The sequence below is a fragment of the Carassius carassius genome, chromosome 10 (assembly GCF_963082965.1).
Source record: "Carassius carassius chromosome 10, fCarCar2.1, whole genome shotgun sequence".
Classification (NCBI taxonomy): domain Eukaryota; kingdom Metazoa; phylum Chordata; class Actinopteri; order Cypriniformes; family Cyprinidae; genus Carassius; species Carassius carassius.
Window position 1 is genome coordinate 25,822,641 of NC_081764.1, and position 25,944 is coordinate 25,848,584.

Consider the following 25,944-nt stretch of genomic DNA (forward strand, 5'->3'; position numbering starts at 1 on the left):
CAGCATATTCAATGAAAAAGAATATTGAGCTATGGCTTGGATTAGTTTGTGAATAGTGGGCGTTACACACCAGAATAGATGAAGGTGGTTGGAGGGGAGGTGTTTGTGAGCCAAAAAGTCATGTCATTTTCATTGTCTGAAGTTATTGCATTTTAAGAAAGGTTACATAGACAAATCTGCACATTAAAAAGCAAATAGTTAAATATTAAATATTGGTTTCTTGCCAATATCCCACGGCCAATTCTGTGAATGATTGCCAGCCTTTTACGCCGATATGTTTTCAGAACTTTGAAAATTATTTAAATGTATAGTTTTTCTTTGAATTGTTTTTTTGCTCTAAAATGGTTAAAAAGACTGATCTTTTACTTTTTTTTTTTTACAGATAAAAAAAAAGGAATATATACATACGATTTCCGATATATATATGATATAGACATGTATGTGTGTGTGTGTTTATGTATATATATATATATATATATATATATATATATATATATATATATATATATATATATATATATATATATAAATACATATATATAAATACATATATATACATATATTATACATACATACATACATACATACATACAGAAACATCTAAAGTCTGTCATTCCTCTTCCTATGAAGAACAAAAATTCAAGCCTTGGTGCATGTGACCAGGTTAGTTAAAGAGGGATGCCTCGCTGCTATTTTCATGTAATGTATTTTACACTCAACACTCCTTAGAATTCAAGGCTAATGAAAGTTTAATATGCATTCATTTTTATTAATTTAACAGATGATTTAATTCAGAGTTCAAAAATGGAAAGAATACAAGCTATTTCTGTAACATTCACATAACATCACAACATAAAGTGACAGAAACAGTTCTTCCTGGGGCACAATGGTTATAACTAACTTTGTTTATGCTCATTCATACTCATTTACTGGGATGCAGTGGCATAGGCCTTTCAAACTTGTTTTTCTGCAGTCTGTGTGAAGCATTTATTTCAGTGTCTATCACTTAGATGGCCTGGAGCTCTGCAGCCGACTCTTTGACTGCCTGACCTGTGCCATTTAGAATTTTTTAGCCTGTGTGTGCTTGTTTTCATGCATGCCTGTGTCTGTCCATAACACAACTGCAAGTTTTATGCAATGCGAGTCTCAGAAAAAAGGCAGAATTGCGAGATAAGTCGGACACAAGATCCACATTAAGTTGATCAAAAAGTGACAGTAGAGGCATATTTTTTTTCCCTAAAGATTTGTATAAAAAATAAATTAAAAAAACATTCTATTCAAAGAACCCAAACTTAAAAAAAAAAAGTATCACAGTTTCAGCAAAAATCTTAAAGGTGCCATAGAATGCAAAAATCACTTTTATAAGGTTTTTGAACACAGTTGTGTGATTGCAGTGTGTGAAAACAACCAGCCTATAATGGTAAAAATCCATTCACTCATTGTTTTATAATTCCAAAAAAATCATAAACAGTCTCTCCACACAAGCAGTTCCAGACTATGCTGATATATTCGGTGAATATTCGGTCCCGCCCATTTGTGATGCTCTCTGCCCTATTAGCATATACACAGTCCTGAGTGAGAAGCAGCGGTCCGCCATTACTTTTCTCTTGCTGTAGCTGCTGGAGATACAATGTCAGCACCAAAGAGTGTCGTGTATTGGGATGCACCAACGAACATAGGAGTCTCCTTAGACCGCTGAGGACATGGTGGTTAACTTTCATTTTTGAAGGAAATGTTCCGGAAAACCCCACCGGTAAAGTCCTATACTTTGTGCTAACATTTTACACCGGACTCGACTACCTCACAAATGAGGGTCAGTTCAGCGCTGGAGTTGTGCAAAGACTTGCTTCTGAAAGGGGGATCAATACCAATGCTTTGTGTACAAACGTCCAGACTCCAGACAAAGCAAGCATCACGCATCATATTTAGTTTTCCAAAATAGATTCTTAGCTCTCTGTAAAGCTACCATTGTCTCCGCCTGTTTTCACTAATGCTGCCTTCACGTGCTACCAGAATGATTGTAAATAGGAATGTGCAATTAAAAATTGCATTTGGAAGCACTGTATAAGGTCAGTAACAAGGTCACCATAACAATGTTTTGGCTCATACCCTAAAAGTTGCTATTTCAAGAAGCTATAAAAATTATCTGTGGGGTATTTTAAGAAAAAACTTTGCACATACACTATGGGGACATCAGAGAATAATTGAAAATATTGTATCAATGCATTATATGGCACCTTTAAGTAAAACAATAGCTTAGTTTTCAACTGTGATAAGAAATGTTACTTGAGGACCAAATGATATCTGAAGGATCATGTGAAACTTAAATAGTTCTATCAGGCGCTTCATATTTGGAACCCCTAAAAGGTTCCCTATAGAACCTTTTTTAAGGGTTCAGTGAAAAGAACCGTTTAGGGTTCTTTGTAGCCAGGAAAAAGGTTCTTTATGGAACCCTTTGGGGCTCATATAATAAATTTAGATTTTTCTTTATTTTTAATCAAATTTTATTTTATTTTTAGTAGCATTTTTCCCTTAAATTGATAAAACAGTACATTCCATTTTACAAATATTAGCATTTCATCAAACCTCCTCCCACTTACCTAGCCATCTAACATGCATCAGTCATAAATTGATTGCTATACACAAAAACAATAATTGAAAAACTTCTTGCAAAAATACTGTGAAACTTGGAAAAATAAATAATTACGTATCCTGTACTTTCAACTCATGTGAAGTATTAAAGGGATACTCTAACCCGAAATGAAAATTTTGTCATTAATCACCCCCATGTTGTTCCAAACCCGTAAAAGCTCTGTTCATCTTCAGAACACAATTTAAAATATTTTGGATGAAAACCGGGAGGCTTGTGATTGTCCCATTGACCGCTTAGTAAATTATACTGTCAAGGTCCAGAAAAATATGAAAAGCATCATCAGTCCATCCCATCTGCCATCATTGGTTCAACCGTAATGTTATGAAGTCACCAGAATAATAACAAAAATAACGACCTTATTCAACAGTTTTGTTCTGTGTCTATTCTGTGTCTCCTCGCTTCATAACGTTATGGTTGTTGGTACAGATATTGCTTTAAAAAAGGTCCTTTACCGCCATGATAATAAGTCTTTATTATTGCGGATTCACATTTTCGCTCCAAAATATCTCTTAATAGGAAAACAACACCCTCTCACTTCTGTGTGTGTCTTCAGGGGTTTATTTATAGACTCGTAAGGACACTCTGTAAGTATGAATACAAATGAGATATGTGCCCTTCAAAATATGCAGCACAAAAGCAGCCTCAGTTCTTATGCGTAGTAGCACATTCACACCACTATGTGGTGGCAGTGAGCTTTGATTGCAGTCATAGGTTCATGCAGAATAGGTTCATAAACAAATATGAAAACCTATAGATGTGTCCACTAAGAAATAGGAAGGATACTTGTTTTTCATGTACCGAGATTGTATTTTTTTCCCACTACAGTTTGGTTGTCTCGCCATCTGACCCTCGCTGCGGTTTATCTTTTGAGTTTGCATGTTTGCATACTTAAAGCCTCTTGTGTGCACAGCGCTGTTTTAGAAAACACAAAGTGCATGTGGTTGTTTTGAAGTGGAATCCGACTCCTTTGAATGTGATACAGGGTTCTTGTGCGTGTTTACATGCATTATTCTGCACGCTGAGTCAATCTGTGTGTCTCAGTTTGGCTGCAATTCTAGGTCAGACTCCCGTCTCGCATTATTTGTGCTTGCTCAAAGACGGCGCCACATCTCCCTCGTTGATACACCGCTACTTCAGGGGTCCTACTGTGGAGCGAGGGGGCCCAGCCAACAGTGCCTAAACAGCCAATTTGCAGTAATTAGCCTAAATTTGTAAGTGCACTGAAAATATCAGTGTGTGCATGTATCTGGTAGGATTTGTGGTCCCAAGTGTTGTAGCTTTAATGTTTAATGACGGTATAAATTGTTTATAAAACACAATGATCTCTTTAATGCATAAATGGTATGAATGAAAGTTTATACAGTATTAGATACCATGTTTTTGGTTTGAGAACTATTTAAGTAACTAGATTCACGCCTTGTGTACTTTATTAGTGAAACATGTCAATACTCTACACAGAGTTCAGAACTTGAAAGCTTAATAGTGCATTTTAGTATTGCCTATATACTTGCAACATTCAGTCAAGAATGAAAAACTATGTTTTCTTTTAATTAGTAAGATATATTTAATAATTCATAGTCTCTAGAGAAGCATTTCTAACAGAGACCAATTCAGTTCAGTTCTTGGAGTCGCACACACACACACACACACACACACACACACACTGAATGATAATATTATCTCTCATAGGCCTCTAATGATGCCTCCAGGGCAGGAGTTTGTGTATGTCTGTGTGTGTGTGTGTGTGTGTGTGTTTACGTAGGATGCTGTTCTTCCCTATTCCCTATTCTGCTTTATTACATTCTTTTTCTCACTCTGACCAATAGAATATCTGACACTTTTACTCTTCCTTGCCCTCTCGCGCTCTTCTACTTTTTTCCCCTTACCATCCCTTGTTTGTTCTGCAGCTGTCTCATTTAGCAAACACACCATTGCCTGTGTCTGGTATTGCCGTCGTCCCATTGTGCATTTGTTGGGTGTGTCTTGTAGGTGACTGGTGGAATTCTGGGACTTAAGTGTGTGTGTGGGTCTTCATTTCATGGGAGACTGACAGCTACTTAATGAGAAGGAAAGTCACTCTGATAGTGTTTACACTCTGTGGGTGTTGGGCTTCTGTGACCGCTGATGTGTAGGGGGCTTAACACAGTGGATGTCATTGTTTTATATTTGCTGTTTTTTTTTTCCTTAAAGAATGTGAAAAGGATTTCTTTGAGATAAGCATTTCTTTGAGACGTGTCCAGGACATTTCCTTTTAAACTCTTTATAACCTAAATAACTGATACTGTGACTTCCTCTTTCTGTTTTCATATAACGGAGCACACGTGGACAACAGGCAAGGGTTTCAACATCCATTTGTAAGGCCTTTGTCAAATTGGGACATAAAGCTCACACTAGTGACTAGTTTGTAACACTGTTCTTTATTTGGGTGGTCTTAAGGAAGAACTTAAACGGTAGCTTGTTAGCTCTCCATAAGTAATGTGTAGTCGCATAGAGGGAACTACACTGCGACTATTAAAACCTTTTGAAATGCCATTGCGACCCTAATTTTTATGGGGTCGCAAATGTATCACTGATTGTTTTTGTACCTATGTGTTATGCTATAATTTAATATGAGCATTTATTAAAACAGAAATGTGTATTTTAACAATACGTTTTATAACGTGCTCCGTGCATTCAACACATCAAGTTGGCTTGCCAATTTAAACATTCAAAAGAGTTAAAAGCATTCAAACACGAGATGCGGGAAAGCTGAACTGAGTAGCTGGTTACTCGCGCGCGCTGTGTTCGGTACGCACGAGAGAGACGCATCTCACGAACCGCAACACTGAACCGAGCTCTCCTTCAGGACGTTTGCGTCCTCCTGCACCTGAATGAACAAATTCAAATCGCAGTTTAAACAAACAGAAAAAAAAGAGCGAAAGCGAAAGAGCTCAATTCAGCACCGCGGTGTTCAGGTGTTCAGGGAGCAAGCAGAGACGCGTCTCAGAGTCTTCTTGCTTTTGTACCGACAACAAATACATACAAAATATGTCAAAATACCTGTCTTGGAAAGTGTGTTCGAAAAGTCTGTGGTTATTATGTCTTAAGTGAAAGTAAAGAGTTGAGAAAGAAATCGGATGTGTATCATTATAATGGATGCACTGTCTCTTAAAGTGACCGCACCCAATTTACAAGCTCTGCTGTCAGTGTCTTTAATGTTAATCCAAGAAAATGAAAGTAAATCACTCACTGCTCTTGACTGAATTACTTTGTAGTTTTAACAAGAATTTATCCACAGTCAATCCAAAAATCTGATATAATTGATAGTTTTACTAGTGGGTTGTGAAATATTAAACCTCAAAATTCTTCAAACTGTAGACTACCAGTGAAATTGCTAAATAATAATAATAATAAATTAGGGACCTGAACATGTTTTGCTTAAGTGTTTCTTTCTTTAATTGCTAATGCAACCTTTTCACACCACAGACTGAACCAAATTAAGCATTGCTTGCTTGGTAACTGTTCAACAAAGTATTGATAGTTGTGTAAATATTATCATACTGACAGTTGTCTGAAGTTTTGGTTGATTCCATTACATATCTTTCTATCAAAGCTATTGATATGATATGACATTATCAAGAGGAATTTGTTCTGACACAGTTTAACTCTGAGTTCTTGTCATATTTTATTACCAATTTCTAAACTATAGCAAATAAACTGATAATTTGAGAAATGTTGTCTGACTACATTTTGGTTTGACTGTGTATTTAATTTTACAGTGAAGACTATGCAGTGCTATTTTAAATTAACAAAAACAAACTTTAAATAGCACAAATAAATAAATAGAACGAACATAAAGTGCAAATTAAACAATTTCAAACTGGGCCCACTGTACAACCTGGCTAGGGCCCCTCTAACCCCAGCTACGGCCCTGGGCTAAGATACCAAGACGGAGCAATGCCTGTGTGTACTGTAAGAAATAAAACAAGAAGGCATGTGGTTTAAAAGATGGCAAGAAAAAAAAAAACACATATGTATGCAATACAGTTTCATTATTGTTCATTATTATCCAGAGCGGCTTACTATAAATAATTTGTGCGACCAAATCATGTTTTGCGCCAGTAACTGAAAAAGTTAGTAGCGCAAGTGCCACCAATGGAAAAGGTTAGTGTACAGTCGTGGACAAAAGTTTTGAGAATTACATAAATATTGGAAATTGGAAAAGTTACTGCTTAAGTTTTTATAATAGCAATTTGCATATACTCCAGAATGTTATGAAGAGTGATCAGATAAATTGCATAGTCCTTCTTTGCCATGAAAATTAACTTAATCCCAAAAAAACCTTTCCACTGCATTTCATTGCTGTCATTTTGGGGCCGTTTACACCTGGCCACTTCATGCGTTTTCTCAGATCGGATAGCTATCCGATCGTGAAAAGACCAGGTGTAAATGCCCTCCGAAACGCATTTGAGACGGATTTGAATCCGATCGCTCAAACCATTTCAGGAGGTGGTCTGGGCCGCATTTCAGACAAAACTAGACAAGTGTAAATGCATCTGGTTGTTAAAACCACATATGTAAATTGTACTCCTCCCCAAAATGCTAAAAAAATAAACGTGTGAGGGTGTTATAGGCTATATGTAATGTTATAGCCAGATATTACGACGCTACTGGAACACGCACCACCAGATGAGAAGCTGAGCATATATTCATTAAACCAACGTGCAAACTATCGCAAATCAAAGTGAAAGTAAGTCGCAAACGCTTAACACACAATCATCATCATTAATAGTAGAGAAACGAAATGATCTTACCAGTGCTGTTGCCGCTCTCTCTTATTACAGTCTTTGATTTTGAAATTTTAGCTGATTATCAATAAAATGCAGCTCATATCTGTTGCTTTCGGTGATGTGCACTCCATTAAATCTGCATATAGCGCGGGAATTGAAGATCGGATTTAAATCCGTTTCGCAAAAACACATTCATGTGACCAGGTGTAAATGGAACCGTTTTGATAAATCAGATAGCTATCCAATCTGAGAAAACGCATGAAGTGGCCAGGTGTAAACAGCCCCTTTACCTGCTGAGATCATTTCAGTAATCGTCTTGTTAACTCAGGTGAGAATGTTGACGAGCACAAGGCTGGAGATCATTATGTCAGGCTGATTGGGTTAGAATGGCTGACTTGACATGTTAAAAGGAGGGTGATGCTTGAAATCATTGTTCTTCCATTGTTAACCATGGTGACCTGCAAAGAAACGCGTGCAGCCATCATTGCGTTGCATAAAAATGGCTTCACAGGCAAGGATATTGTGGCTACTAAGATTGCACCTAAATCAACAATTTATAGGATCATCAAGAACTTCAAGGAAAGAGGTTAAATTCTTGTAAAAAAGGCTTCAGGGCGTCCAAGAAAGTCCAGCAATCGCCAGGATCGTCTCCTAAAGAGGATTCAGCTGCGGGATCGGAGTGCCACCAGTGCAGAGCTTGCTCAGGAATGGCAGCAGGCAGGTGTGAGTGCATCTGCACGCACAGTGAGGCGAACATTTTTGGAAGATGGCCTGGTGTCAAGAAGGGCAGCAAAGAAGCCACTTCTCTCCAAAAAAAACATCAGGGACAGATTGATCTTCTGCAGAAAGTATAGTGAATGGACTGCTGAGGGCTGGGGCAAAGTCATATTCTCCGATGAAGCCCCTTTCCGATTGTTTGGGGCATCTGGAAAAAGGCTTGTCCGGAGAAGAAAAGGTGAGCGCTACCATCAGTCAAGTCAAGTCAAGTCATGCCAACAGTAAAGCATCCTGACACCATTTTTGTGTGGGGTTGCTTCTCATCCAAGGGAGTGGGCTCCCTCACAATTCTGCCCAAAAACACAGCCAAGAATAAAGAATGGTACCAAAACACCCTCCAACAGCAACTTCTTCCAACAATCCAACAACAGTTTGGTGAAGAACAATTTTCCAGCACGATGGAGCACCGTGCCATAAGGCAAAAGTGATAACTAAGTGGCTCAGGGACCAGAATGTTGAAATTTTGGGTCCATGGCCTGGAAACTCCCCAGATCTTAATCCCATTGAGAACTTGTGGTCAATCCTCAAGAGGCGGGTGGACAAACAAAAACCCACTAATTCTGACAAACTCCAAGAAGTGATTATGAAAGAATGGGTTGCTATCAGTCAGGATTTGGCCCAGAGGTTGATTGAGAGCATGCCCAGTCGAATTGCAGAGGTCCTGAAAAAGAAGGGCCAACACTGCAAATACTGACTCTTTGCATAAATGTCATGTAATTGTCGATAAAAGCCTTTGAAACGTATGAAGTGCTTGTAATTATATTTCAGTACATCACAGAAACAACTGAAACAAAGATCTAAAAGCAGTTTAGCAGCAAACTTTTTGAAAACTAATATTTATGTAATTCTCAAAACTTTTGGCCACGACTGTAGTTCCCTGGCATATGATTTTTATCCTTTATTTGGTCCATTAAGAAGCCTACAAAATTATATTCGCCTTAGTTAATGTTACATAAATAAGAATGAAATAAAATGAGTATAATTAAATATGTAAGAAACTAAATCTAAAATTAATACGGGGCTAATGAATACAAGATTGTATGGGGTCAGTAAGATAAAAAAAATAAAAAATACTTTTATTCAGCAAAGATGCATCAAATACATCAAACATGACCGTTAAGACCATTTACATTGTTACAAAAAAATGTAATTTCAAATAAATTATATATATATAAATATATGTAATACTGGTTTCCATTAAAATTTGTTTTTAACATAAGAAAAGATATTTCTTGACTCCAAATCAACGTATATAATTAATTTCTGAAGGATCTCGTGACACTAAATACTGGAAAAATGACTTGAAATTTTTTTTTATATAAAATATATTAAAATAAAAAAACGTTATTTTATATTGTAATAATATTTCACAGTATTACTGTTTTTACCACATTATGATCAAATAAATGAGACTGGGTGAGCATGAGACACACTAATGCAGCATACTTTTTACATGTATTTTTGTTTTGACATGACATGCCTGACATGCCATGGTCTGTCTAAAAGTATCTTTTTTTTCCTCTCTCTATTATGTTTTATTTATTTTGATTTATAGATATATTTTGAGGGAAAATCCACTGCCAACTTGCATTGCTGACATGTTGAAAGGCTTCCTGTGCTCTAAAGGAATCTGATGGAGTTCAGCCAACTTAATGTCCTGTTTTTCTGAACACCAGGCACTTCCTCTCGCTGCTTTTCTATTCCCACCATGTTTTTTGTGAACGTGTGTGGTTCATCTGCAGTTTCATAGCCAACACTGTTGATTTCTGTACAAAAAGAATGTGAGTCTCCACTCTTTACACTAATTTAGATTAGTCTTTACCAAATTTGAGATGTCTGAGAACCTCATACCTTCAGATTCCCCCCATTTTCCCAGACATTCTTTTCTAATGTATGTCAAGGGAGGATATGTTGGATGTTTTTATATATAGTTCTTTTTTTTCTTTTTGTGGAAAAAATTGAAACATGGTAAAACAATAATGAGAGGGCTTTTATTATTCTATCAGAAGGATACACAAAGTAACAATATATAAAAAGTAAGATAATTTTATTTAGTAGTCTACCGTTTACAGTTTTTAATCCTTTTTTTAAATCCTGTTTTTCCCGTTTGTCACTTCAGTCTAGTCCAAATAAGAATAATATCCCATTAATTTGATCACTTTATGAGCACAGTTTACTGAATATTTCGCTATTCACAGAAACCTCTGCTTCATTGCTATGCCATGTTCTGTAAAGCTAGTCTGAGTTAGTAACGCTACCCAAGATATTGAGCTGTTTTGCTGTAATATGTCGTCTCAAATATGGTACGACTACGAGACAAGTTGTTTTCTCAGTAACATTGACGTTTTTAGATGGAATAAGCAGCAATGCCACAGGACACGGCGTAATTATAGGCTCCAAATTCACTCAAACAGACATTTTTCTATATTTATACGCAAGCCTGAATTTGAGACGTTATTGCTAGATCGGGAATGCTTGCCATCTATATGCAAACTGGTGTCCAGACGGACTTAAAAGAGATGAATTGAAGCTTGGCTTTTGTTGCTAACATCTGTGACTCTGAGCTGTGTTGCGTAGCGACAGCTAGATGGCATCAGAATATTGAGTGACCTGCAGCAGGCTGGACTGAGGAGCTTTTGTCCACACTGATTCACCCTGCCGTTGCTGACATGAATCTTCTAATACAAATCATATTTACAGATAGTGTTAGTACTTTGTCGTAAGGTCATTTGCTTGTTCAGTGTGATCGAAGCGATTTCAGTTTAGTATTACCTTTTATTTCCATTCGGTCCTTCCACATCAGATCCTGATGACGGTTTGTTGTGGGGTTTTGGGCTGTAGCTCAGGTTATCTGGTGTAAATCTAATGCTCAATGTCAGATCAGTTGTGCAGCTGGCCAAATCCTCTTTAAAATGCGGTCATGTCAAGAAACGTAATCCTGTTTCCTACACTCGCCCCATCAGCCCCACTTCCTGTCCATCGCTAGGCCAGAGTGGCATCCGTACCACTTTACCCACAGAAGTGTTTTTTAAATTTTTTAATTGACATTTTTTCAAGCAAAACTGTCTGTATTAAATGATTAATACTATGCATTTTAATCGCAATATCATAAACAGTTAAAATTGTAAATTGTATTTATATACTGTATAGTGATTTGTGTTGGTCTAAACAGCTGCAGTAATAGCAGTTATTCAAATTAAAATGTTTATCATAGATTTTTGGTGTAAAGAGCCCTTAACAATTGAACACGATCATACTGAAATTTCCATTTTATTTGAATTAATTGTGCAGCCCTTTAATTATTAGGCAGATTGCTTTCCTTACACCATATTTTCCTCATATCTGTAAATTTGCACAAGATGCAATATCTAGACCCTGAGAGCTGAGTCAGTATTTTGGCAGAGTACAGCTGAGGTTGAATGTGAACCGTGAGTGAGTTCAGGATGTTTTATTTTTAGGCAGGTTTGTGATTGGAGGGGGCTTGAGAGACAGAAAAAAGAGCATATGGTGTGATCTGTGAAGGGTGAAGGCAGGAGCACTGCAGGGATGCCCGGGGGGTCCACTGCCACTCTGACAGGAAATGGCACACTGTTCCTGCCCCACTTTGGTTGGCATTGCGGCTGTGCAGTTCTGATAAGATTACAGACACATTTGGAATGTGCCTTTATTGTAGGTTTACACTGATTCAACAGGATCCGGTCATGTGCTGTAATATGCAGAAGTGTGTGAGTTGTGTATTTGTGAACTTGGCCTCTGATCTCCAGCCCTTCCTCCACCTGCTCATGAATATGTAATGTGTGTGCTAAATGCCACACTGAAACTACATGGCTCATGAATAATTAATGCTTGTATGTATGTAGCAACATGACTCAAATGTTAGCCTGAAGCCCTTGAAATGACCTTAATGCTGCTATAAACAGGGCCAAACACATCTGATCACTATTTGAAGCCCTGGTTTGACCTTCAACCTTGCCTAGCAAGAAAGTGGTGTCTTAAAAGTTGTTGTGTGCACAGTGTAATGTAGTATAGAGATCATAGACTGTTACTAATGAATGTTTTTCTTTCTCTTTTATGTCATCTTGATTTCCTTGACGTAATCCTCAAAGGTAAGATATGTTTTATTTTTTGATTTATATCAAGTAAAGCTATCAAGTGCATTCTGTTTTTGACCAATAATCCTCGCCTGGGGCCCCGGCCCTCTAGAGAGCATCAGTGACCTTCCAGGGGGCCAGAGTATGACATAAAATATTATATAGTTAATAAATAAATTATTTATTTAAATAAATATGTATTTTTATCATTATGATGTTACAATATTCCAACTCCAATATATAAAAAAAAAAAAAAAAGTTGGCATCACTGGTGTAATGCTAATGTTTAATGCTGAGACGCTGCTTTAAAACAATCTGTAAAGTATTAATAAAGTCAAGATGTAAACTGCCATCAATAGGTTTTATGTTCTAGCTTGAATTCCACATGTGAGAATGCAAAAACAGAGCCCTGTTGTTATTTTGAACTATTAAAAATAGTTTTCATTAATTGAAAGCAGAAATAAAATATAAATATTAGATTGAACAACATAATCTTAATAATAGTTAAAATTATAAATATATATATATATATATATATATAACACTAAATAACACTGAAACTCATAGACGACAGAGTTTTCTTATCGGTTGTGATTTATGATTGATCATCACACAGCATTTTCATGTTCATTGTGGACAGACATTTTCTTATTGCTGAAATCTTATTTTTTAATAACTTATGACATAACGTTTGACTAAAATGCTAAAATATGTCATAAAAGGTGTGATTTCCTTGAAGATCTAATCAAATCTAAATCTGTGTCCAATCTTGCCATGTTTAAATGTATTTGATCAAATCTATATGCTACTTTCTGGGAATGTTAGTTATATCTGCTGTTCTTGTCATATTATCTGATGTTCATATGTTCCTATATTTATGGTGTTCATTTATGTATGTTACCACCTTCTATTCCTGTGCTTCGTGTTATCTGATTTTCCTCTTTGTTTTCCTGTTATCTGTCATGTTTAGCAATATCTGATATTTCCAGAGTGTGTGTGTATTTGTGTGTATGTGTATATATATGTATATATGTATATATATATATGTGTGTGTGTGTGTGTGTGTGTGTGTGTGTGTGTATGTATGTATATATATATATATATATTAGTATTATCTGCATTTCCTTTAGTTTAGTATCATGTTTTGATCTGTTCTTTGTCTATTTGTAGCTTAGGCTTTGCACATATCTAGTCCCTTTATATTTTTTACGTTTGTGCTTTTGAGTGAATTGTGTATGTATCTGTGCCCATATTCCAGGGTGTGTGTGTGTGTGTATGTGTGTGTTCCAGCAGGGGTCTGTATTTTCTGCTAACTGACCCATTTTCCACTGCCTCATGGGGTGTGGGGGGGATGAAAGGCAGCGTGGTGCTTCGCTCTTTCAATCTCTTTTCTCATCAAAGAGAGAGAGAGAGCTGCTCAAATGCACCTTATTCCGTGTACATATCCCTCTATCCCAGCATCCCCACATCAGCTTCATCGCAGCTCTGTTGGTGCTTTTATAACTGTCTTTTAATGTCTAAACAATCACCCTATAAAGTTTTTAAACGGGTTTGCGTGAGCTGACACAGAAAAGCCTAGCATTTCTCCTGTGTTGCAGAGCTGCAATTCATATTTAATGCAATGTGGAGAGTGTGTGTCGATGCGTAGGAGGGAAGCTGCAACCGAGGGTGCGTTTTTGAATATAGAAAGAGCATGAGAGTGTCTTTTAATATTCCACTGCAGTGTCAATTCCCTTTTGGCTTTGCTAGTTTTCTGATCTCGATTTTAGCAGTGACCTGCAAAAACGCTAACGTAGAACAAGTCTCTCAACAACATTTTGTTTCAGTTTCTGAGCTGTAGAGTCAAGGTTGATGAAAGGTCTGGAAGTAAAATCTGTCCTCAGAAAAGTAACCTATGTGACTGTAACAACGATCGTGGCTACGGGAAGGAGGAGGTGGGAACCTGTGAACATTTAAACTTAAAACTTTAATAAATAAATAAATAAACAACCACAAAACAAAAGGAAAAGCAGCAGCCCCTCACGGACGACTGCTGCATAAAACATAACAGAACAACAATAACATAAATAGTCCAGGCCTGGCCCTCTCTTGTCTCGTCCTTCACTGTCGTCGCTCCTCCGTGGGTCTCGAGACCGGTGAGTGGTACAGGTGTCACTCATTACCTCGCTGTTGTCTTGCTCCGTTCCCATTGCTCTCGGCCCTGCCCCACACGTCACAGTGACTGTCATGTGACAGACAGGATCATATCACACACAAAGTTTTGCCACGGACATGGTTTCAATTGACTTTTTAGTTTAGTATCCGTAAGACTTGTGGTTTTCTGAACTCAGTGGTGCAGTGGAGGTCTTGTTTTGAAATAACCTCTTTATTAGCTCTTTCTGAAAAAACGTACAATTACATTGACTGATTTTGATTGTTTTTCCATAGCAAATACACATTCTTTCTCAGCCGCAGCCAGGGAACACTGTGGGTGCTTTCCTTCTGCTTTTTATAGAATAAAAATAATAGTATATACATTAATCAGGTCATGACACATATTACATTACGAAGAGTTTTGTCCAAGGCTTCCTCACTGTGCCAGCTGATGGTGTCAACCTACAAGGATTTCATTTGACTTGCCATTAAATAAAATAATTGGTATTATTTATTTTTTTTTTTCTGGAAGTCAGATTCACAGTCTGTAACCAGGTAATTTGTTAATGTAATTACCTTTTTGTATATTAAAATTATATATAATTTTATCTATTTTATTGCTTGATTAATTTATATTGGGTGTGTGTGTATATGTATATGTGTATACACACACACACACACATATATATATGTGTGTGTGTGTGTGTTCCCGATAACAAATATGAACTTTTATAAAAAATAATTTTACTAATTTATTCACGTTATTTAATATTATTCATGTTATGTATAATTAGAATGATGTTTTTTTGTCCTATTAACAAATGTAACAAATATTCATAATTTATGAAATGATGTAAACATTTATTGTAGAGGTTAAGTTCATTAGAAATATGTTTGACAGACAAAATGATCCTTCCCATGTGTTTAAGTAGCACATGTGCTTATTTTGCTGCTGATCCAATTAGAAACGTTTCATTACAGGATCCTTCAAAACTGTTTGGTTTTATCATACAGTAAGTGCTGACATGAGCAAATCATGTAAAGACAGTCAAAGTCAGGTTCACACTGCTTTGGTCTATAAAGAGCTGAACAAGTGCCTGATCATCATAGCTTTTTATCTAAGAGTTTCTGTTTAAATAGTTGGACTTTCTCTTCTCCAGAGACACTCTGATTCTGCTCTTAACCAGAATTCACTTGTAGAACAATAGAGGACCTTTGTGTAAGTAGTTTGTATGAGAACAGATATGAGTGATATCTCACTGTCTTTCTTTCAACCTGCCGGCTGGATTCCTGATAAAACAGTGATCAAGACATGGACTGAATCCTTGTTCTCTCACTGCTTTTTCCCCTCTATAAGCTTTAGCTAATAATGCGGATCAGAGACTCTGTGCAGGCTGCACCTGTGAAGCTCTGTGCTCCGTTTCGGGGATCATACATGGTGCAGGAGTGATGAAACCCGCCAATCATGAGGCCTGTCAACAGGCTTCATATAAATTATATATATATATATATATCAGGATTATATAAATATATTTAATATTGAACATTTATTGGTTATAAACCAATAGTATGTTAATTAAAATCTCACACATTTACAGTAGCTGTCTTCATGGTTTTTGCTATATAAAACATTCTAGTTTGGTGCATGGTAAATGTGAGGGAATTACTTCTATATATGTAGTCCGAAGCACTCACAAAGCACTTTAATCAGTGTGGGCTCTTTTGGCTCGCTGAGAAGACAGAAGAAGAAGACAGGTGGTTCCTTGCATGCTACATTCTCTTCAAACCGGGGCTCTTGAAATATAATTTCATTAAAGCATCTTTCACCGTCTGGCCTGTAATTATCAGATTCCTGTGTCTTTCTTGGCCATGGATTAAAAAAGGAAGAAGCAAAGACCGGTCCAGAAAACTCTAGATAATGTTTACTTTGAAATAGATATACAGCTCTTTTTTTCCCAGTGCTCTAAATTTGTGAGCTTGAGCTCCAATTGCTTTGTTTTTAGGATATTACAGTTTGCCAATTCAGATAAATAACCACTTTCCACATCTTTGAATTTGAATAAAATGTCTTGTTGACATAGTGTATTACTGGTGCAGTTGAATTATGCATGACGAGAGGCTTATTTCCTAAAGTTTGGGAGAACATCTGCATGTTTTGAAGACACGTTAGGCAAAATCTGTAATCCAAAAGTGTTTGTAACTAGTGCAAGCATCTCTGCTTTATTTTCATGGCATGCAGTGGGAGATCTTACACTGGAGAATTTTGCTGCAATCAGTCAGGCTCCTGGGTTTTCCAGCGGTGCCACATGCTGTTTCAAATAACTGTACTCAAACGTTATTTTTATTCAGCTGCATGCAGAAATATGCAGAAAGATTAATGTAATAGAACATAGAAACATGCTTGATGCTCTCACATTACTTCTGTGTAGGCTCTCTGTTATATATTTAATATGTAACGTGGGGTGTGTCTGCTTTATATTCCATTCTCTGTGTTAAAGTATTTTAAGCAGGTCTGAAGTCATGCAGTCACATTGATGATAGAACATATGAAGGGCGATGTGCTTCATCAAGAGTGTGTAGTGCCGATAGGCTTCTAAGCTTGCTTCTCTTTTTGACAGTTCTGTGGCTGTGATGAAAGGACAAGGCATGTTTGAAGTCGGACAGCATCGTGTACAGAGGTGTAGAATTTGCTTAAACTGATTTTCCATAGTCTCACATGGTGCACAGGTTTAAAGCTCTACAATCAGAGCAGAATTGAAGGAACTTGACCAAATTTGGTGTATAAATCGATGACGTAAATAAAAAATTTAATCCTGTGGGGGAAAAAAAAGATTTAAAAATAAAATCCATTTTATACATGGAAAGATTTAAATACATATATTTCATGATGTTTGAGTTTTTATTCTAAATTAATTTTGCTATTTTTTTTTTAAGTTGAATAATATCAGCAGGATACAACTGCGATATCTTAATAAAGAAAAATGTCTTATTACAAGAATGAAATTAATCTTAAAAAAAGCATCTTGACTTTTCTAGCATTCCTTTTTTAAGTATTTTTTTAACTACTTTTTCTTTACATAAATATTACTATATAATATATTTAAGGGCTTAATATTTGAAAAAGCTGTTGTCTACGAAATCAAAATTATATGGTAAATATAGTGAAAAGACGTGTGGGGGAAAAAGACAAGGGGGAATTTATTATTATTATTATTATTTTTTTTAGAAAATGTTATTTCTTTTTACTTTATAGATACAACACAGAACATTTTGGGGTCTTTAAATTGAAGCTCTTGTTGAAGATTTATGAGAACTTGGCACATTTATTTAAAACTCAAAAAAATGCTGTGTGTACAAGAGCAAAAGCAAAAGAGCAAAGCCCCATGTACATTTTGGGATTTGTTTAGGTTTTATGGGAATATTGCATGTAAAAGAGTCATGCTAATCAATTTCTTTGAAATGGAAATTGAAACTATTCTTATTATGGGTATAGGAGATCAGTAGATGAAGACCGCTGGAGTTAGATGGAAGCTTCACGGGGGCAGGTGGGGCTCCCCTGGGTTAGAGATAGGGAGGGTGAGAGGTGATGCTAAGAAAAGCTGTACAGAATGGATCCTAATGAGCCTTTTCTAATCCGCCCAAATCTTTGTAACAATCCTACAAATGTCAAGCCGGAGTTTGAAGGCGAAAGGAAGACACAGGGATTTGAGTGGTGAGATAAGTGGGGTAATCTTCAACACCCACACCTCCCTCCTCACAGACAGCAGGGAGTGATGGAGAGGTGGCCGGAGGGCAGATGAAAGTGCTGCTCGAAATATGATGCGATAGTCCAAATATACTAGTCTGTTAAATACTGGTACCTTGGCATTTTTGAAAACTCGATTTTTTTTAAGTGTAAAAGAAAGCACAGTGAACCATTTTAATAGTTATCTTATTATTAATAATTATTACTAATAAATGAAATAAACCTGTGACATGTTATTCCCATCATTATATCCCATCCTTTTCACACAGTGATGCTTTTTTTCCCTTAAATGCTAAAGCATCAATAAAACAAACAATTATCTCACGGTATTCGTGAATATTCACAGTTTAAACGATAACATGTTAAAAAAAAGTACGTTGTGTATTGTAGCGTGTTTTCTCTTTCTCATTTGAGCCCGGGTGGGTTTCAAGTTTTTGACGGACAGAGATGTGGAAACCCCACCCCCGCGCGCCCGCTTGATAATGCGATGTCCCGGAGTGGATCATCCAGCGGAGTAGACTCGCTTCAAACTAATGCTCAGTGTTTTATCTTTACACGCCAAAGCAAATACACGCTTGCATTGCAGTTAAGTTAATGTGAGCACTACTTTATGTGTGCCACTGCGTAAGTTTATTGCTTAACATGTTTATGCGTACAGGAATTTATCTTCACAAGTAGCCTACTAGATGTAGTCATATCTGTGTCAGATAAGGGTTCTTTTTTCTGAGTAAATGCGTGCATGTATTTCACATTGATTTATTGATTAATAATTCCCGTATGATAATCTGAATAAGTGATGCAAGTCGTATGAAACGACACTAGTGTGAAAGTCCGTTCCGGGATTTTCTTTGGCTCAGACTGGATGATTTGTGTGTATAGGGAGCACACGGGGCAGAGAGAGGAGAGAGACGGGTATGGATCCGTAGCTCTAGCCGCTGTCTGTCTCGATTCCTGGGACTGTCGTTATGAATACAGTGAGGCTCGAGCTTCGAGTCGTGCATGGTAGGTTTGAATGAGAGTAGGGACGCACAGCGGCGGGAAACAAAGGCGCGCCCGCTTCGGTGCAAAGGAGCAAGCTGGCTGCGCGGCGGGGGATGCACGGGCACAATAGGGAAGACCTCACTCTTCTGCTTTTAGGAGGACAGTGTTGCAATAACATTTCCCCCCAGACAAACAAGCCTCGCAGCGGGAAACAGGAATTTGAAGCCAGACTTTACTTTTCAGGCAAATGTTATGTGAACATGAGGACGGGCTTTGCACGGGACATCCAGGCGACTTGATGGGGCTCTTTCAGGATTTTTAGACTGCGCAAATAGTCTTTTAAAAACGCACCAGCACAGCAAAGGAACATTTAGCGCACCAACGCGATTTTGAGCTGAGATTTTTTAATATCATTATTATTATTATTATGCGCTCTGGAGATCACCAGCTGTGGGTGAAATCACGCTAGAAACATATTTGACGTGAATTTATTTACTTGGATTTGGTTTCTGAAGAATGTACTTACTTGATGGTAATTACCCGGAAAGGATGGAGCGGGGTACGCCACAAAGAAAAACCGTGTACCGGATATCTTTGACACTAGTGAAAAAAGAAACTCTGCAGGATGGCGGAGGCTCAGCGCACCGGCGGCTGGAGAACCCTAAAGTGAGCGCGCACTGGCGGGAGGGAGCCGCTGACACTCAGCGCAGCTCTCCGCTGGAAGAACTGAAAGAAGTGGAGGACGAGACGGACGAGTTTTATGCACACTCCTACATGAGGAACTTCAGGACATTTAGTACTGGACATCTAGAGTTGGGCAGGTTGAAAATCCAAAGGAGGGCGCAACATTCACATAAAGACAAGGAAATAAATAAAACGTGCATCCTGCCAGAGAATGGACAGAGCAAGGTCATTGAAAATGGGGCACTAGTCCACAAAAAGGCAGATGATGTTGCTGAAAGTGACAGATTGAAATGTGATGTTGAACATGGAGAAATCTGCAGCACAGCTGCTGCTAATAGAGGAAGCACAGACATTCGAAAAAAAATCTTCAAGACTTCCCGGAGCACAGAGGAACCAGTCGGTACATGGTCAGATGATAACTCAGAGGAACCCAAGGGTGGCAGGACGGCCAAAGAGAGCTGTATCTCTTATTTGCTGGCTAAAGGGAATGGGAAGTCACCCAAACCAGCACCTGAAACCCCTCTGGTGAAGAGGCACCCGAGTCTGCTGCGGCGAAGTTTCAGCTTTCGCCACTGGACGGGTGGAGAGTTGATCCGCATACGGGCACTTTCCAAAGAGAAGCACCACAGCAGCTCGGGCTGCATTGGCCACGATGGAGAGCACAGTCAGGCCCAGGCCGGCGTGGTTCTTCAAAACATGGCTTTCGCCAAGTCGGAGTCCACTGAGAAGCGAAACACCTTGGATGTGGGTGAGGTCCTGAGCAAAACTGTCTCTGTGACTGAAATGGGCCGCAGGGAGAGAATGAAGGGCAAGAATCGAACGCTGGACAACAGTGACCTGCTCAAGCTGTCGGATAAATCTTTGATGGACAAGGAGGGTTTTATTAGAGGGACAGGCTCCCGTTCCAGCGGACAGGAACGTAAACTCATTCGGTTCTTCAGCGGTATCTTCTCAAAGCGAGATGGGACATCCACGCCACTTAGCAGCCCCAGCAGCTGGGCTCTCCGGAAGAACAGCCTACTGGGAAGTCAGCGGAGATCAGAAATGAGCTACTCTCAGTCCAGCAGCGAAAGTGTTAACGGATGCCAGCCGGACGGTAATAGCTGTTACCTTTGCTCTATTTTTTTGGCTTCATGTAGACATGGTATGAGGCAGGAGGATGCTCTGTTTGGTATTGTGGACTTAAAACAGAGGTTAGAGAATGCATGTTTGTTTTGGACGGGAAGGTGTTGTTTAGTCCACACTTCGCAGGCCACATTTGTGTTTCATTATGCTGCATACTCACAGCTTACTCTGAGATCTGGCAGCCTTGTTTGCAATGGCAAGTGTTTACATTCTTGAACCATGAATGTAAAAACCCTCATTAAGTGCTGTATCCGTTAGCCTGCTCTATATATTTTGCTGGCAATGCACAATGTCAAAGTGACGGTTTCTCCCACTTGTGTTTTCTTCTGGAAGTTTAGAGCTTATATAAGTGGATTGCACTATTCACACAAACACCGTTTTCCTTGTTGTTTCGGATCCATTATCTCACTGTCAGTGTTACTGGTGGCAGCAGGTCGTCTGTGTGAAGGCCACCGCCCTCTCCTGTCATTAATATGGTAATGTAGAGCTGTTGTAGATATTGTGTAGAGTTTCATAGAGATTTGAATGGATTTCCACACACATCTACTGACTGAGGTTAGCAGAGCCTCAAGAAAGGGAGGTTGTCTCTGTCAGCAAAATATGCCTTTTAGACAGGGTTTTCCGAACTTTTGACCTCTTAGCATGAAGATCCCCTTTCAAGGATCACCCATACTAAATTATAACCACAGCAATGCAATTCAGTCTTGAAAGACAAATTTATAGTCATATTATAGAGAGTTAAATAACTGGCTGTTATATTGCCATTGTATGCATACTATTGCACATTATATTATCTGTAGAATATTTACTTTGAACTTAGTTGACTGATTAGAGTGATGTATAAGGTGTATAACCTTTAAAATAATACAATTATTTTAGTTTTTTACTTATTGTTAAAAAGTAAAGTTAAAATTATCCAGTCAAAATAAAATAATTGTGATGTATACTTCTCATTTTATAAGGAGTGTTTAGATAGCATAAAGAAACTGGAATGTCAGATTTTGGTACAATTATTAATAAATAAATAAATAAATAAAATAAAATCTTAGCTAGCTAAAACTAGCTAAGCCCCCGTTTAAAAACCACTGCTTTGGGTCATACTGTCTGTTCCTGCATAGTGAGTGAAAAATCTTAGACAGGATTATAAACAATACCTTTCTGTTTGTAAAATTTTTAATTCAGAATTTTGTAATACAATGGTGATGCAGTCTTGATTAGACTGGAAGTGTTTTTTTTTAAGTTTGTGTCAGTGACGTAGCTCGGCAGAGGGCTTATTTCAGGACAGTGTTAATGATCAGGTCAGGCATGTAGTAAAACCTTTAGTGTCTGTGGGGTGAGACAGCACCTTAGCTGATTAGCCGTTTCCACATTCCTCAGATTCCAGAGACATTCTTGACTCATCTGAAGAAATATATTCTTGCCAATTAGATAATGGTCATCTTACATTAGAGCAGTGTCATGTTTCCTTCTAAATGAGCGGCTTTACTTGGAACTGTTTAGTGATGCACTATCTATCCAGTCTATTGTCATTGGCTGAAATTAATCTAAAACAGGTGGTTCAGGGCTGATCATTTAAATAGTGTTATACAAAATGTAAGCAAATGGAGGCAATGATTATGAATAACAGTACTTTCTCAGCGCACTGCACACGATGCACCAAAGCTTATTCACTTTCATTATAATGAAAAGCGTGGCAAGATTATTCTTTAAAAATGTAATTTTTTAAAGAATCTTTTGTTTTCCACACTAAATGACAGATTTACAGATTTTACAAATTAATTGTTATTTTTGGGCATTTTTAAGAGCTTACCATGATGTATGTTCATTGCAAAAAGTTTATTCTACAATATGGTTGATTTTTAGGGATTTTAGCTGATCAGTAGTAATTTGTGTAACACTAATTATAGTAAACAAATCAAATTCAAATTATGATTGCATTTCTTGAATGTTTTTTATTTTTGCTTTCAAAGCAAAACTATGTTAGGCATTAGGAGACGCCTTCCTCCTGCAAGGTTTATTTTTAGCTAGTTACTTGTTTCGTGACTCAGCCGGTGTATGTAGCTCTGACGTTTCCTCAGAATGCCACCTTGGAGTCATTAGTTTGCTTCAGTTCTGTTAGCATTGCTGTGTTAGTTAGCAGCCGGACAGGGAATGACTTTCATTCATTTGGCTCTGTGCGAGCAGGATGTGAGGCACTGCAAAGTCAGTGTTATGTAGTCCTGCAGGCTATATTCCCAGATGGATTTGTTTATAGGCAACTGATGTCCTCAGAGGACGCTTGCTGTCCTATAGCTTGAATGTGCAGTGAGGAATCATTCATAAAAAATAAAGGAGAAATGTGTATTAATCAGAGATGTAATGATTCACTCAACTCAAAATGCAATACGATTCCCAATACGGATTTCACAATATGATCATCTCACAATTTTTTAATTATAAATAAAATGGTGTACTTTATTATTTCTTAGACAACTTAGACAACTTTCTTTGTAAAGTTGAAATGTGACAAATAACAAAATTACATTGAAATTTTAAAACCAATCTCAAATAGAATAAATAAATGTCAAAAATATTTTTTTCTTTGAATAAACAAGGCTTTGCCTGTGCTCTTTCCCATTTAAATTTAGAGGCATCCACTGCATTTTTATCACAATCCAAACAAAAAGCAGTTTTTGACTTAATAAATGGTGCAAGTATAAACTGGTCGACACCGGTAGTTTTTTGACTCTTACCCCGAATTCATGCGGCGCAATGTAAACGCAATAACCTGCTTTCTGTCGGCTTATTGAAGGGCGCATGTGAGATATATGACCGGAACGCAATGTTAGTGCAGATTTAAGTGCATCTAGACAGAGCAAAAGTTTGCAGTAAAGAAAGAATGAAATATTTCACAAAATTATAAAAGTGTTCTCTTCTCGTGCTGCAGAAGTAGAAGTGGTTCAGTCAAAACGCTGCATTTATTACTTCATGAGAGGATAATATGAGCTGTAAGTTTAACATGTAAATGGGAAAACCTGGTTATTTTACTAAGCTGATATTTGTGAGTTATCAGCTTACTGGTGTGCATGTAAACATGCTCAGTGTAGAGATGCATAAAGCACTGCTCACACACACAGAGTAATCTGTATCAAACCAAGCAGCTTCCTGTTGTTCAGCACAAAAAAAAAAAAAAAGATTATGAGAGAAATCTGTGTGGGGTAAGTTCGTCAGTTGTGACCTTCCTATAAATCTCCCAGTCTCAAAGAGTCCTATTGGAATGACTGGATTTTGCCCGTGAAGTTTCACAGAGCAACAGTAAATGTGGCCGCACCTTAAGAAAGATCTATCATTTTTGCCACTCTTGTTGTCTGAAGTTTCAACAAAATGTAATGCTAATGAAAAGCAGAAGTTGTAAAACCCCATATCATTGATGCTCTTAGGATGAAGTGGCTAGAGGAAGTAATGGCCAGTGTTTTTTACACTGAGTCATTGGGACGTGTTGAAATAGAGCTAACTCTCAGCTTCCTCTGGAACAGAGTGATCACAAGGGTGTCCATTTCAGTGTTCTGTTCGGTGCTAACTGTTGGTAGGGTGAATTTGGTATATTATGGAATAGCTGGAGGGTCTGAACTGTGACTATCTGTCCCACTTCCCCCTCCCTCAACACGAGCCATCTATTGGTGTCAGGTATGAGTGAGTGGGTGGGGTTGTGTGTGTGACCTTTATCTACAGCCATGCAGAAGTAATGCTGGTTGCATGTGGAACTGTGACATGCTGGATGTGATAAGAGCATGGCTGGAGTTTCTCATGGGATGAGTGTCTGAGAGTGGAGTGGAAGCAGACTTTCGTATGCACTCGCATACAGACAGAAGTCAGATGTTTTTTTGCAGACAGTCATTGTCAGTGACAGAGTCAGAAACTGGTCTGGATTTGTTTTGCTTTAAGAAGTGTTTAAGGGGCTTTGTTTATCAAAAATTGCACTTTTCAGAACTTGACAGCACTACATTATAAAATCGCGATGCTCATGTGAGATGCTGCAAAAAATTCAAGACATGACCTCAGCAGTCAATCAAGTGCATGTTTACATAGAAATAAAGTGGAAATGCATGTTGTCTTTGAAACAGACAACTTTATTACTTTATTCAATCTCTAATACACACTTGACACATAAGGAAGAATTGAACAATTCTGATTCCTTAACATTCCATCAATGATTCTTTTAATAATTTTTTTTCAGAGGGAGAAATCGTAAAAAAAAGAAAGAAATGCATTTATTTTTATTGCATTTAATGCCCTTAGCAGTTATTCCAGATTTCAACAGAGCTGATTTGAATAGCTGAAATGTAATATGCATTAATGCATTAAGTTAACATTAAGACAAATCTGCTTTCAAGAGGAATTCATTCTGGATTCAGTCTACACTGGTTGTGCTGTATGTTTTTGTTTCCTGTTCACATCATCTGGTCTGATTTTTACCCTCATTTATTTCTGTTTAAATCAATGCAAAAAATTCAAGACTGCAGACAAGCTGACTAATAATGCAAAATTCAAACTCTAATGCATATGGAGAAGCTGGTTATCATACCGTCAAAATCTCATACCGGCCCATTCAGGGTTCAGTCCCGGAACGAGCTCTGTGTGAACAAAATGCCAGAACCAATGCTGTAACATTTGTGTCGTAATGATGACATCGTTATCGTGTAACTCTTTGAGTGGGTGTTTTAAATAATACAACCCTGCAGTTCCAGAGGGGCTAGTCTGTGTTTTAAATGCAGAGAGTGGTGTTCACCTAAAAAGAAAAATTACTAAAATAAAATAAATAGAAATGTGCGCAAACTGGACTGAAGTAGAGACCACGGGGCACTTCAGTATCCGCGCTGAGATTGTTCGCCTGCTCAGTGCAATGGCACGTGATGCGGTTGTGAATGAGCAAATTAAAAACCAAATGCAGCAGCGTGGTTTTTTGAGAGAGAAATCGCAGGTAATTAGTCAGTTTAAGTCTTTGTG

At 37.7% G+C, this 25,944-nt stretch overlaps 1 protein-coding gene across 4 annotated transcripts in view; it reads left to right on the plus strand.

Moving 5' to 3' along the window:
- LOC132152012 (arf-GAP with GTPase, ANK repeat and PH domain-containing protein 1) overlaps positions 1-25,944 on the plus strand; it is a 182,629-nt gene that overhangs the window by 28,013 nt on the left and 128,672 nt on the right. For 2 of the 4 annotated variants that reach the window (XM_059560628.1, XM_059560629.1), the window contains exon 1: positions 19,058-20,929. The exons of the other annotated variants lie outside the window; for them this stretch is intronic. In XM_059560628.1, coding sequence (XP_059416611.1) covers positions 19,666-20,929 — 1,264 coding nt within the window. In that variant the 5' untranslated portion in view covers positions 19,058-19,665. Of the gene's footprint in view, positions 1-19,057; positions 20,930-25,944 lie in introns of those variants that run through there. 4 annotated transcript variants of the gene reach the window in all.